General features: G+C 31.6%; 1 protein-coding gene and 1 pseudogene across 1 annotated transcript; both read left to right on the top strand.

Annotated features, from left to right (window-relative positions):
• Nucleotides 1-492: 492 nt before the first annotated feature.
• LOC146887818 (uncharacterized) lies at nucleotides 493-4271 on the top strand (annotated as a pseudogene).
• A 6073-nt stretch (nucleotides 4272-10344) lies between these two features.
• Nucleotides 10345-12311, top strand: LOC114179362 (uncharacterized). The gene is made up of 3 exons (XM_028065685.2): nucleotides 10345-10569; nucleotides 10682-10811; nucleotides 11129-12311. Exons 1-3 carry the CDS (start codon nucleotides 10437-10439, stop codon nucleotides 12060-12062), a joined length of 1197 nt encoding a protein of 398 aa, XP_027921486.1. The 5' UTR covers nucleotides 10345-10436; the 3' UTR covers nucleotides 12063-12311.
• The last annotated feature ends 3410 nt before the right edge of the window (nucleotides 12312-15721 follow it).

Below are 15721 nucleotides of genomic sequence, written 5' to 3'. Positions count from 1 at the left end.
CTGTTGTTTGCTTTATATATTTTATTAATTATTTGTTAAAACATGTTGTTTGTTTTTCTTATATGTGAGTTAGCCTTAGTTTCCCGTTTGAGATTCAATACGTAAATTATGTATTGTCTCCGAGTTTTCATTTTGAAAAAATTACATTTTTTTAAAATTAGATATAAGGGGATACAATACTAATATTTTAAATGTATTGAATCTTGAATTGTCCGATTGGACAGTTTAAGAAGATTAATCACTTTCTAGTAATTTATTAGTGCATATATATTTAAAATACATATCTTAAAATTCATGAATATTTGTCAATTGTGTTTTGTATTGATCTTCGGGTGCATATTTGATTGTGGTTTATAATCACTTTCATTTCGTGTATCCTGAAGGCCAATGCGAAATGCTAGCAAAATTTCGTGAAATTTAAGATATGTATTTTAAAAGTAATATGTACCAATAAAATAAGGAAAGTGAATCTTCTTAAATGGGATAGGGTCACACCTTGATTACGACGTGAGCATTGATTCAAAGATTACTGAAATTGTTCACGCAATTTCAGTATGGATCGAGATTGGATTAATTTACCACGTATTAGCGCTGAGTATGAGAATGGAGTAGAAGAATTTATAAAATTTGCGCAACGTTATGAGGGGAGAAGTGATGATGAGGTGAAGTTCAGATGTCCGTGTGTCAACTGTTTGAATGGAAGAAAATTGAATGCAACTCAAGTTAGGGAACATCTTATTTGTGATGGTTTCCTTAAAAGTTATACAATATGGACATGGCACGGCGAATTAATACACATTCCAACTGTTTCTCGATCTGAATATCTTGCCAATTCCTTCATGAAAGAGCGACGAGAAGAGCGACGGGAAGAGCGATGTGAAGAGCGAGTAGAAGAAGACAATATAGAGGATATGATACGGGATGTTGGCGTAGAAGCTTTTGCACAAGCGCATGTGTATGAGACGATGTCTGCTAATGCGGAAACTCCGCTGTATGTTGGTTCAACTAAGTTCACGCGATTATCAGCGGTTTTAAGACTTATGAATTTGAAAGCGACCAATGGTTGGATAGATAAAAGCTTCACAGAATTGCTCGTGCTCTTGAATGAAATTCTTCCCGAAGGAAATACTCTACCCACTCGAAACTATGATGCCAAGAAAATTCTTTGTCCGATGGGTATGGAGTATAAAAGGATACACGCATGTCCTAATGATTGCATATTATACAGAAAATAATTTGAAGATTTGAAGAAATGTCCAAAGTGTGGGTCATCACGGTACAAGCAGAAAAGAAACAGTGAAGATAATGGTCAAATAGAGAAGGAAGGATCTGCTTTGAAAGTAGTCTGGTACCTTCCAATCGTGCCTAGACTTAAGCGTTTATTTGCAAATCCTAAAGACGCTAAAAACCTTAGATGGCATGCAACTGAGAGAAGATGTGACGGACTCCTTCGTCATCCAGCTGATTCAATGCAATGGAAAAATATTGATCAGGAATTTCCCAAGTTCGATGAAGAATGTAGAAATATTCGTTTTGGCTTAGCTACCGATGGAATGAATCCATTTGGTAATTTAAGTACAAATCACAGTTGTTGGCCTGTTATATTATTCATTTACAACTTATCTCCTGGACTCTACATGAAGAGAAAATACATGATGTTGTCTATGATGATATCTGGTCCAAAGCAGCCTGGAAATGACATAGATGTATATCTCAATCCTCTAGTTGAAGACTTGAAGGTGTTGTGGGTTGATGGTGTTGAAGTATTTGATGCTGTTGCTTCTGAAACTTTCATGATGCATGCAATGTTATTTTGCACCATTAATGACTTTCCAGCTTATGGTAATTTGTCAGGGTACAGTGTCAAGGGTCATAAAGCATGTCCTATATGTGAAGAAAACACTGCATCTCATCAATTGAAAAATGGAAGGAAGACCGTGTATCTGCGCCATCGAAGGTTTTTACAAGCTAATCATCCTTATCGAAGGTTAAAGAAAGCATTCAATGGACATCAAGAGAATGACAAAGCACCAACTCCATTAACTGGCATTGAAATTCATGAAAAAGTTAATAAAGTACATCATGTATTTGGTAAAACGTCCAAGAAGTCATCTGCATCGAGCCCTTGGAAGAAAAAATCAATATTCTTTGACCTTCCATATTGGTCGAAGTTAGAAGTTAGGCATTGCATAGATGTCATGCATGTAGAGAAGAATGTGTGTGATAGCTTGATTGGTACACTACTCAACATTCAGGGAAAGACAAAAGATGGAGTAAATGCTCGTTTGGATTTGGTTGAAATGAAGATCCGAGAAGACTTGGCACCAAGGGAGGTTGGTAGGCGCACTTATTTGCCCCCTGCATGTTACACTATGTCCAGACAAGAGAAGATAAGTTTTTGCTTATGTTTAAAGAGTGTCAAGGTACCTCAAGGATACTCTTCAAATATTCAGAGTTTAGTGTCCATGCAAGACTTGAAGCTTGTTGGCCTCAAGTCTCACGATTGCCACATCTTAATGCAACAATTGTTACCTGTAGTTATTCGTGGAATTTTACCCAAAAATGTTAGACAAACTATAACGCGTTTGTGTGCATTCTTCTCTTCAATTTGTAGTAAAGTCATTGATCCTTTAAAGTTAGATGAACTTCAAGCCGAAATTGTTATCATCTTGTGTCAGCTAGAGATGTTTTTCCCTCCATCATTTTTTGACATCATGGTACATTTACTTGTTCATGTGGTGAGAGAAATCAAGTTTTGTGGACCAGTATACTTAAGATGGATGTATCCCATTGAACGTTACATGAAGATTTTGAAAGGGTATGTGAAAAATCAATATCGTCCAGAAGCTTCAATGATCGAAAGATATATTGCTGAAGAAAGTGTCGAGTTCTGTTCAGATTACATGGCAAAAGCAAAACCGATAGGAGTTCCTCATAGATCATGGTTGAACAGGTGTTCTATAAGTAACAGCATACGAGGTGTGAGTGTGGTTACCAAAAATCGCGAAGAGTTGATGCAAGCACACCTATACATTTTGAACAACACAAATGAGGTAATGCCTTACTTATCTGCACACAAAGTCATTGTGAAAGAGAACAATCCAAGACAATCAGAGAAATGGCATTTGATGGAACATAATAGAACATTCATGCCTTAGTTTAAATCTGAGGTTTTGAAAGATGCGCAATGCTCTGAGACTTTGATGTGGTTAGCAAATGGGTTGAAATTTGATGTCATATGTTGTACAGGTTATGAAATCAATAATTGCACATTCTATACAAAGTGTCTTGATGATAAAAGCACAGTACAAAATAGTGGAGTCAGTCTTGAAGCCGAGTCGCTACAATTTTATACATCTAAAGATCAAAATCCCGTAGTAGGATCAATGACATACTATGGTGTAATACAAGAGATATGGGAGGTTGATTATACCATGTTTACTATTCCACTGTTCAAATGTAAGTGGATTGACAATAAGAGTGGTGTCAAAATAGATGAATCAGGAATGACTCTAGTGGATTTTCGAAAGGTGGGTTATCGAGACGAGCCATTTATCATGGCACAACAAGCATCTCAGGTTTTCTATGTTAAAGATCCTGCGTCTGAACATTGGTTTGTCGCTCTTCATGGAAAAAAACAAAAAAGCAGACTTTTGGCCTCGGGTGCCACCAAAACCGAGGCCAAAAAGGGTATCGAATTTAAAAAAAAAAAAGAAGCCCATATAGCCTCGGGTGCGACAAAAACCGAGGCCAAAAGGGTATCGAATTTAAAAAAAAAAAAAAAAAAGAAGCTTATATGGCCTCGGGTGGCTCAGAAAACCGAGGCAAAAAGGTTGGCTCTATGGTCTCGGGTTTGTCTGAACCGAGGCAAAAAGGTTGACTCTATGGCTTCGGTTCTTAACCGAGGCCAAAAGCTGGGCTCTTTTGGCCTCGCCCCAATATGTTTCGGTTCCCGAACCGGTGCAGAATATGATAAACAACCGCTGCCAAAGGTCCTTTCTGCACTGGTGTGTATTGACAACATGGTAATCTCCATCTTTTAAAAGTATAAATTCGTTTTTTTTTTCCTTTCGTATTTTCTCAAAACAAAATCATTTTAATTAAAATTAATCAATTCCATAAAGTTTTATAAAAACTATTTATATTTAATTTATCATTGCAGTGAAAGATACTAAAGAGAAAGGAACACGTTTGGCAAGTTAAGACAATCATACCTCGTTTCATATTTAAAATGGTAATTTCTGTTTTAGACAATGAAGTTTATTGACTAATTAATTAAAAAAATTTAAAAATTTTCAAAAAATAAAAATAAATCAATTAACTCATTTATATAAAAGATACTTTTGAAAAAAAAAATACTTATATATTTAGAAACAATTACATATAATTTAACGAAAATTTATAAACACTCTCAATATAGTTTATGAGAAATAAAAATATTTTTATTATTTCTAAATACCATTATTCCAAAATTGATGACTTTGAAATATAGGAATTTTGTTCTACCAAAACATTTTTAATAAAACTTATAAAAGAAAAACATATTAGTGCTAAGGATGTTAAAGTGAGTCAATCTACCACACATGAATTAACTTATCATGGATTGAGCTAAAAAAATGATTAGTTCACTTTGTGTATTGACTCGGTTATGTTTTATAACAAAGTAGAATCAATGTATTCACCTAATTAACAAAATATTATTATAAAGATAGTACTTGAAAATTAAAATTTTGACAAACAAATAAATTAATCATCTAAATTATTCAAACATTATTGAATAACATAATTGTATTTAAAATGATCAAATTGTGAACTTATATAATTAGAAATAGTAAATAATTATAATAAAATACTTTTAAAATCGTTGTAAAATTATTTTAAATAGTGTTGTTATTGATGGGTTATGAATCAACTCACTTTCAACTTATTTCGTGATTTTAGTGAGTCTAAGTTGAGTTCAATTCACATTAAAAAAACTAAATTTTTATCAATCTAACCGAACTCAAATCCGTGTGATGAATTAGGATGGCTCACGAATCAAAACCCTTTTTAACGTCTCTATATAGTATGAAAAATACAGTTATCTAAATCATTATAAGACTGCATAGTGGAGATTATTTATGTGATTAGTTTATTTTAAGAAAATTTAGTTTATAAATTACATTCTAATATTGTGAATTATTTAATTTTATTCTATATTATTATTTTAATATTTTAATATTTATTACGACATTTTTTTCAATTTTATTAAAATAATTATTTATTATACTATTTTTAGTATTTATTAGATTATTTTATTATAACTCAAATTAATTTGACATTAGAACTTAAAGTAAATAATATTTCTTTAAATCACACAATAAAATTGTAAAACAATAAATATAATAATAGTTAAAATTGATGAATAAATAAATAGTTTATAACAATCAATAAAAATTTGATTTGATTAATATTCATTAGATTTAGATTAATAACTTATTCAAATTAAAAATATACAACTTTTAGAAAATAAATAAAAATACTATAATTTCAATAAGAAATTAATTATTTTTAATATAAATTATAGTCACATAATAATATTTTTGTTTAGAAAATAATGTTTTTTATAATAAAATTTGCGTTGCTATATTGTTTTGTGTAGAGTTGTCAAAACGGGTAACTCGGCCCGACTCGGCTCAACCCACCACGGATTGATGATTTAGTGAGTCAACCCAACCAAACTCACTTTTTAGCGAGTCGAAAAGATTCGAACCCGGTCCGGCCCACCACGGGTTAGTGGGTTAAATGGGTTGACTCATGTATTCACTTAATTAAAAAAAATACAAATTTTTTATTTTTTTTTTCAGTCAAAACTAAATTATAATTCTAATTAAAATCTAAATAAACTTTAATACATTCCAAATACAAACCAAAATAAAAAAAACACAAATTATTTATGTGTTGGCTAAAAAAAACTTAACATGACCCAAATGTAAAGTTCAACTTAATAAAAAATACTTGTGTGACTCTTTTATCTGCGGGTTGGTGAGTTAACCCGGCTCACCACGGGTTCAACCCGGATAAGCCGGGTTCTAGATGAGTTGGGTTAAAAATTTCAATCCAACCCGATCCGAACCCGTGGTAAGCCAGGTTAGCTCGCGGGTTCCAACCCATTTTGACAACTCTAGTAATGTAATTTTATCAAACACGCCTGATCTAATAAGTTAGTTTATCGACTAAAACTTATTATAAGTTATGAGTTTATCAATTTGTAATTAATTTATTAACTAGAATATTATATTATATTATATTATATATATATATATATATATATATATATATATATATATATATATAAATTTCCATATATAGTTTTCTGCAAACGCCCCAACATCCCTTACTACTTCTTATAATTGTTCAAGCATGCAAATTTCTTTGAAATTAGGTTATTTCGAAGTTTAAATGATGTAAAATAGTTAAGAGAAAACCGTGGTCAACACTGGAACTTGAAGATTGAAAATATGGACTTGCTGACTTAGAAAACAAAAAATTTTATATCATGTGAAAAAAATAAAAAAATATTTTCTCTTAAATTTGATAAATTAAAGTACTCTTCTGAAAAGAAACCTGACAAGTATATTGTTAATACGTAATACTTAATTATGGATTCCATTAGAGATTAAAATTGAATTGAAAATGATGTGAAAGAATTTACATATGCAGAGATATTGTGGCTGGTTGTGAAATGCGATTTTTTCCTTTTAGAAGGAAACCTAATAAGGATCTATTTGACTAAGAAAGTTGAAGATAAGATGAAAAATCTTTTTCTCGTGCTACATATGTGAGTCTTGTAATAAAAGTTATGTCAGTTTATATAAATATATATAACACAGAAGCACGTTTGGTGTAGAAAGCTTACATTCATGGGCTCTACCAAACAGTAGTAAATGAATGGAAAAAGCAATGTGTGATGAACCCCACAGTATTAAATTGAAGGTGCTAAATTCTGGCATGCAAGGCAACGACAGAAGTTGATTAGTAGATACAAATTCTTTTCCTCTCATATGGTCCACATATTGCTTGCTTCTTGGTGGATGCTATTATGAAACATCACAACCATTACACCATATTGAGGTATCTTGTCTTCAAGGGTTATGCAATATTTCTTATACATATATGTGTTATAGGTACCACCCAAATCTTATGTCCGTTACCATACCAACTAAACTAAATCATTTAGTACTGTGTCGGATCACCTTGTCTTCTGCTTCATTATTCTTTTTATCAAATACATATATATTCATTTTTCCAATTTCTTACATATCTATGTGCAGTCATTTTGAATTTGAAGAAACATATGCATACTAACTTACATTCCAAACTAAATTTGTGGATTGCACTTGAAATGTAAGCAAGAATTAAACTATATCAATTCAGTGATAGTAGGTCATCACTTGTAAAGCCTATTTTATTGTTAGTGATATTCTCCTTCCAACCCTTTATTATTATTGTCTTCCTCTTCCAAACCCCTTCATTAGTTGCCACTAGTAGCATAATGGTAATGATGCAAAAAGGGCATTTGTCTTGGTCTTATATTGTGAAATAGTTGTAGGTTGAACCATAGTTGATTATATGTTTTATTTTTCTTTTATTGTTGGTTTTGGAGGTGGTTAAGTTTTTTTTACCATGGTTGGAGGTTTCTAACGTCTTTTTTCTCTTGCTTTCCATAATCATCACCTTGATTTCGAAAATGATGAGTGATTATGTATACTTATTTTTGAGTTTATATATATCTTTCAATTCCATTCTTCGGTTATTTTTAATTTCTTAATATATATATTTTTAAACTCAACCAATAAATCAACATGAAATTGAAATTGAAAATGAGTTTGACTTTTTATATAACATTTTAGGTTAAATATATTTTTAGTTTTTAAACTTTGACGTAAAATTAGAGTTAGTTCATGTTTAAACTTTGATACAGTTTGGTTTTCAAATTTTAAAAATTAATGTAAAATCCTCCTATTTTAAAAAAATATTATGTGTCAAACACATTTTAAAATGACGTTTGAATTGTTTACATCGTTTTGACCTCAAATATTAGCTTAGAACACTGATTAACAAGCCCACAAAAAGTAATGTCGTTAGCTTAAAATGATTATATGTTTTCTGTTATTTTTAAAGTTTAGAAATTAAATTGTATCAAAGTTTGAGATAAAAATAATTGTGTCCGAACAAGGACTTAAAACATATCTAATCCTAAAATTTTAGATTAAAACTTTGTAAAAAAGAAAAAATAGAACAAGTGATTCCGTTAAATTTGGTTAATTAGTTTTTGATAAAATTTAATCATCAATGAAATTAATGAATATTTTATATTAATAAAATAATTATAAGAAAAATCAAACAATAGTATATTTGGATCTAAATGGTCAATTTATCCGCTGTGTTTGACTGGTCAATCACATTAGTTTATAGCAGGTTACTTTCTTCAATTCATGAAACATTTATTTGGTGAAAATGTTTTCTTACGATGTTATTTGTTCAAGTTAAATAAAGAGCTCTCCGTTATGTTGGATAGCTTGTGATGATTCTCCAATTTAAACTACTTTCTAAACATTGTATTTTCTAAATGGAAGAATATTTTTTCAATGTTTTTCATAAAATAAATTCTTGAATCTTATATTAGTACAATCAAACCCATCTCATATAAGTTATTATACACTCTCTTCTTCTTTTTTTGTCGATTGTAGAATGGATGAATTCTTCCCCGATATAAAAAGTATAACTTTTTTTTTAAAGAAATAATATTTTGACTACTTTATATAATATATATTATTTTACAAATTTATTAAAATAAAATTAATATTTGAATTAACAAATAAAAATGAATAGTATATATACAAATAATATGAATAGTTTTCGACTAGTTGTTATAAAGGTTGTTACCATATCTTTAATTATATTTTTTTTATACCGAACTTTGAATTGATACGAAAAATTCCTTTCAACATTTATTATAAATTACAATTGATGTAAAAATTGCATGCAGGAAAGAAGAATGTGAGCCCTCTTAAACATGTATACATGTTTTTACACTCATTTGCAACCCAAATTGATTGTCATACATACATATTTCTAAGAGCGACATGCCATTCTTGGAAAACAGCTTAGCATTGTTGATCACCATGCATTTAGAGGACATTCATTCATTATTTTAATATCCTACCAAACTTTGTTTGGACAATACGATGCTCAACTTCCATGTAATAGTGATAGTAACAAACATCTTAAACTTTGTCTAAGATCTTTCTCAATAAAGAGTGAGTGAGGAAAAATGGGTACAATAGATTCATGGATTGTCTTCACAGCCGTCAAAGGCATCATAAGAACTGACAACAACAATGTTGTGATAATATACCCAACAACTACGGAACGATAAAGGGTGGTTGACAACAACTAAGAGTGTTTTGGGTTATCATAACGACAACAAAATATGTAATGCTACACATTTACGTTTACATTCAGTTGTTCACACATTATTTGACAAGTGTAGCCTTCACTGCTGTTTGGTCATTGTTGATTCCACTTCTTTGTACACATAAATTTCAATTATGCTACCCCCAAGTGTTTGCACCTATGAGCATATATATCATTTATCTCACTTGCATCAGAGTTACAAAAATTAGAACATGGAATATTAAAGACATTAGATGGGTTTAGCTGGCATGAATAAAGAGATTTGAAAAGTTAATTAAAGTATGTGGTTGCTCAAATAAAATTAAAACAAAAAGGTTATTCCAATCTATCTTGACTTGGTTTTGTGTAACCAATTATTGTGTACTTGCAAAGTACAAGTTTGAAAATGGTTGAAGCAAAACTAAAGCTTAAAATAGTATACAACTTAAAGTTATCACTGCTAAACGAAATAATGTGTAAATTACTTTTTCCTATAACTATCACTTGATTGTAATGTTCAACATAGAATTATGCTTCCAAAATATTGTAGTAAATATCTTAGTTTAAAAGATTTGCGATTCCTATCTTAGGCATTAGTGTTGAAGAATAAAGTGATATGAGTAGACGTGACACGTAGTGTCTGTAAATGGTAAAATAAGTGGTGATAAAAGACGTTGTAAATATAAAATAAAAAGAGAGTAAAATAAAAAGAAAATGAGAAAATATATATTAGGCCTCGTTACTCTGACTATCCCTTTCCCACGCAGGTGTCTAAAATTAAGATACGGAACCTCACTCACAAATACACGTACTGCATCATAACTACTTGCACAGTGATTTGTGATGTTTATCCCTCTATATATAACGTTGTTTTCTTACCCTTCTCCTTGAACTTGCTTACTTTGCTTGTGGCTTTTTCTCTCTTCCTCTTGTTCTCTGCACCAAACCTTCCAAAACCGCTAACTCAAACGTTTCAGTATTGGTCCACAGCAGCAGCAATGGGTAGGTCACCATGCTGTGAAAAAGTGGGCTTGAAGAAAGGCCCTTGGACTCCCGAGGAGGACAAAAAGCTGATGGCTTACATAGAAGAGTTCGGCCACGGAAGCTGGCGTGCCTTGCCTTCCAAAGCTGGTACTTGCTGCAACACAACACACAATACACAACCTTTCTCTCTTCTTCTTCTTTTCTTTATGAGGTGTGTGTTATGTTAATAGCTTCTTGCTTTTTACGTACTGAACTTTAGGCCTTCAAAGATGTGGGAAGAGCTGCAGACTGAGGTGGACTAACTACCTTCGACCCGACATTAAAAGAGGAAAGTTCAGCTTGCAGGAAGAGCAAACAATCATTCAACTCCATGCCCTTCTTGGGAACAGGTGAGAGCAAACCAAAATCACTCACTCACACTGCTGCACAACTCCTACATGTCATACACCCATAAACCAAAAATAACAACCCTTCCTATTCCCACTTTATTAATATTCATAGCTAGGAAAGTTAACTTCCATCGAATAATTTTAGTATGCAACTCCTACAACAACATCAAGCCATTGCCATTTATAAACCAACAATACACTTACATTTTTTATTCATGTTTTTCACATTCCTCTCATCACAATTCAACATTTCCATTCAATGCTTGCTAACTGACTGTATAATGCCTGTTTTTGTGCTGAATATTTTTGGAGCATAGATGGTCAGCTATAGCGGCTCAACTTCCGAAGAGAACCGACAACGAGATAAAGAACTACTGGAACACACACCTGAAGAAAAGGTTAACAAGAATGGGGATAGACCCCACCACCCACAAGCCCAAAACCGATGCGCTTGGTGGCTCCGGTGGTTGCCAATCCAAGGACGCAGCCAACCTCAGCCACATGGCGCAGTGGGAGAGTGCTCGTCTCGAAGCGGAAGCAAGGCTGGTGAGAGAGTCAAGGTTGCAAGTCCAGAACAACCTGGGACCCGGCTCCAACACACAACCCGCGAGGCTGGTCCTCAACAAAATTACTACGCAACAACCCTCTCTACCACCCTGCCTCGACATCCTCAAAGCATGGCAAAGCTCATGGTCCAAGCCACAACCACCAACCAAAGAAAGTAACCCCAAAATGATGCATAGCATGTACGCCATGATGCTATCCACGGAAGACACTCTAGAGTCACCAACCTCCACGTTGTGCTTTCCGGGAACAGCACCAACTATGCTCCCTGTCTCCAACAACAACAACATCGGAGTACTGTTCAACGAAAACAACAACAACATGTTTCCTCTCCCCAGCACAAACATGGATGGTGGGTTCATGAAAGAGAACACGGTGTTACATTTGCAAGACGATGATATTATGGCGGCTGTGGAAGCATTTAGAGGCACTACTACAATGTACGACAGCAACAATAATGTTGTTCCTCCCACACTCCCCAACGGTGTCGTCCTCGAAGGACTCAACAATGATGAAGGGTTGGTTTATGAGTCCAACGATAACTTGGGAGCGGAGGAAGAGAACATGGCAATGATGAACGGGGATGGAAGCCTCTGCAACGTGAACCTGGAAGAGAATAACAAGCATTACTGGAATAACATATTTAATTTGGTGAATGATCCCTTGTCTGGTCCCTCTGTCTTCTGATCGTCTCATCGATACACGGTTGTGTGGTGTCGTATGTTAAACTAGTTAGTTAGAGTAGCCGTTAGCTATAGGAGTTTATTAGGTTAAAATGCTACTAATAGTAATAATGTCTCACAAAATAATCATGTAACCATCATATTCTTGTCCAAAATAGTAGATTAATTAGGTGTTAACAGTTCAGTTCATGGGTGTGTACAAGTACAAGTAAGTAGTAACCCCTCTTCATCAGCGTAATATTCTAGGATTTCCGAAGACAACATCAAATATTTATTTAATTAATTATAATGTACTTCCTGCTCCCTCTTTCCATGGCAATCATTAGCATTAACATTAACGATATACTCATTATTATGATTAACCTTTAACACTGAATCTGTATAGGGAAAAATTAGGGGTACGCAGCTAGGTGAAATTTATATGTGGAACTTATGAAGTTTGGTAGAATCTTTTAGTGACCTGCGTATTGCTCTTCCATTATCAGCATGTACGTCACTCTTCATTTATGAACTTGAATTAATGATGTTAGCTGGCGGAGCAAGCATCTATTTTGATTTAGAACAAGACCCCACCAATCTGCACCTTCCTGTCAACAAAATCACATTATTATACATTCAAAACAAATTTTCAAAATCTGCATTATCACCATCTCACAGACCACACTTGCATATTCTCTAATATTAAAGATTAAACAAATAAATAATACGTAAGACATAATGCATGCTGCACATTACAAAACAAATCTCTCCACCTATTATTATTCAATACCACTACAGATACACGCTTCCACGTATTCTACTTTTCCTATATACCAAGTTGCCGTTTAAGGTTTTAATAAGGTTTTTTTCCAGAAAACTAAAAAATATAATTTTTCTTACATTATTATAAATATGTACTTAAAGAACAAAAATACAAAATGATAAAGAATAATGAAGGTTTTTTGAATTTCAAAAGGAGTAGTGTTTTGTGGGCAAGCCTCCTTTATTGAATTCTACTGTTTTGATAGATAGGTATAAGAGGATGTCTTTCAAACATTTTCTAATTTTAGATATGTGAGATGTGAATTTATATAAAAGGAATAAGCACCACGTGCATTTTAGTTAATGAGTTGAGTAGCTAAGTTGGTCCACCATATAAAAAATGCAGTTAATGACGTCAAGATTCCTGGTCTCAGGGAGGAGTGTGAAGTTGGGTTTGGGATAGATGCTACAAATTGGGTCAATTCCTAGCAGGCCCATTTCATATTAAGTACATAGTTCATGGTATTAAATCAATATGGTCCTCTCAACTTTAATATCTGCAACTTATTCAATGCAAGTTGCTCTACTTGTTTCACATTATTCATTTTCTTATTTACTTTGCTTTCCTACAAGAGTACAACATTATAAACGTATCAACATTTTATATCATTTCATTAGACTCATTCATCCATATGATGTAAATTAGATTTGGGTATTATATCAGCCATTTCATAGAGTAATTCTCACTCATTTTCATTCACTACCAACATTTCATGTTTTTTACTTTTTTAACTTTGTCGGACGCGTATGTAAAAATAATAAATGATATTTGGTGCATATATTAACGTGGAGGTAAATGTTTGAAGTACAATAATAAAAATATAGGTGTGTTAAAAATAAGGGAGGTGCAGAAGCAATATATAGCACCAACTATAGCTAGATGGTGAAAATCATCATAGCTTGAGTATAAGCAGAAAGCTTCACCGATCTTAATTAATCTCCAATTTATTGGGAACAATAAAAAAAAAGTATTCTACAAATTGCAAAAATCAAACGTTGAAAATATCAAATAACGTGTGTTTACACAGCTCATGAAACAAAAACAAAAAGTATTGAAACACTATTCTAAGCGAAAAACACATAACAGTTAGTATGATGAAGTTCATTGGCGTAACCGTGTTTTTATTTGACTATATGAAGTTCGAGTTGTTTCGATATCATTAATATGTTATTGTTTCACTTTGCTATATCTACCTATGAAGTAAACATCATAAATAATGTTTGGTATATATTATTGTGGATATAAATGATTGAGGTACAGTAATTAAAATATAAGAGTAAAAAACATAGCACAAGGGTGAAATCCCCTATACCGGCGGTTTTGATCCTAAGAACATGAAAGATGTCTTCAATGTATCTTCTAAAGCAAATTTTTTTAACATTTTTTTTTTGTATTAAATTTTATTAGAAACTATAAAAAAGTTGAAAGTTTTATATTTTATTCAATAATGATTTTTTTTTTTTGTAGTTTTCTAAAATAACATTTTCTTTCTCGTAAAACGGAAATGTTAGTTTTAATTTCAATTTTCTTTTTTTTTTCTTTCGAAGAAATAATTCTGGTTGTTGTGGTAATTTCTTCTACTATATTTAATAGTGATGATCATCTGTGTCAAGTTGCTAAATTTGTCGAATTAGAAAATATTTATATCATAAAAAGAATTAGATTACCAAATGTCATCATCATGTATTAAATATATATATATATATATATATATATATATATATATATATATATGGGTTAAATATATATTTTTTCTTTAATTTTCAGTGAAAATTGAAATTAGTCACTTTTGAAACCAATTTAGTTTCTCAACTCTGTAAATACATGGATTTAGTCATTTAACCAAATTTTATTAAGTTTATTTGACGTTTCAAACACATTTAATTATAGTATTTTAGTTTGTTTACACCGTTTGACACATGTTCGCTTCAATGTTAGCTGAGAAATGTGTTTCAAACATCAAATAAACTTAAAAAAATTGGTTTAAAAGACTAAATTCACCTATTTCAAAAAATAAGGGACTAAATTGGTTCAAGGTTTCAAGAATGATTAATTCCAATTTTTACTTAAAGTTGTAGGAACATAAACATATTTAACCATATATATATATATATATATATATATATATATATATATATATGTATATAGTTTGTAAAAGAAAAAAAAAAACATATTTGCATAGATTAAAAAAAAGTGATATATTAGTAAAATTAAAAATTGTGTATAAGTCATCAACATTATCATCACAATCACATAATATATATATATATATATATATATATATATATATATATATATATATATATATATATATATATAATACGTATAATCATGTAATGCATCGAGTGTAAGTCACCAATATTATCATCACCATCATCTATAAGTTGTTTGAATAATTCTTTTCATCACTTTTTAAAGTTGTGAAAGATTTTTTTTAGCAAATATGTCACCATTTAAATGATATATCTTTGGAAAGCATAATCGGTCAGGTATTTTCTTCATTCAAATGTTCACCCAACAAGAGCACCTATACACCTATCAATAGAGCGTCCTCTAAATATTTGAGTTATGTACTTATTATTTGATCATTTTCATTCAAATGATCCACTTCAGCAATGTCTCACCACTTGAGTGATATAAGTCGTAAACAAATACTTCATCGATAGATCATGCAGCGTCTATTTTCAATAGATAATCTTAAGGATGGTAAGAGATTCAAATTTTGAGATCCAATCGATAATAATCTAAATCATATAAATCCTTATTTTTGGACTTTAAATCCAATCTATAATAATTTAAATCATATAAATCCTTATTTTTGGACTTTAAATCCAATCCACTTTACTAAATTTGGATTGGAT

The sequence above is a fragment of the Vigna unguiculata genome, chromosome 3 (genome assembly GCF_037176805.1).
Source record: "Vigna unguiculata cultivar grain cowpea cultivar isolate G323 ecotype 2 chromosome 3, ASM3717680v1, whole genome shotgun sequence".
Classification (NCBI taxonomy): domain Eukaryota; kingdom Viridiplantae; phylum Streptophyta; class Magnoliopsida; order Fabales; family Fabaceae; genus Vigna; species Vigna unguiculata.
The sequence above is the reverse complement of the archived record's forward strand: the minus strand, read 5'-3'. Positions and strand labels throughout refer to the sequence as shown.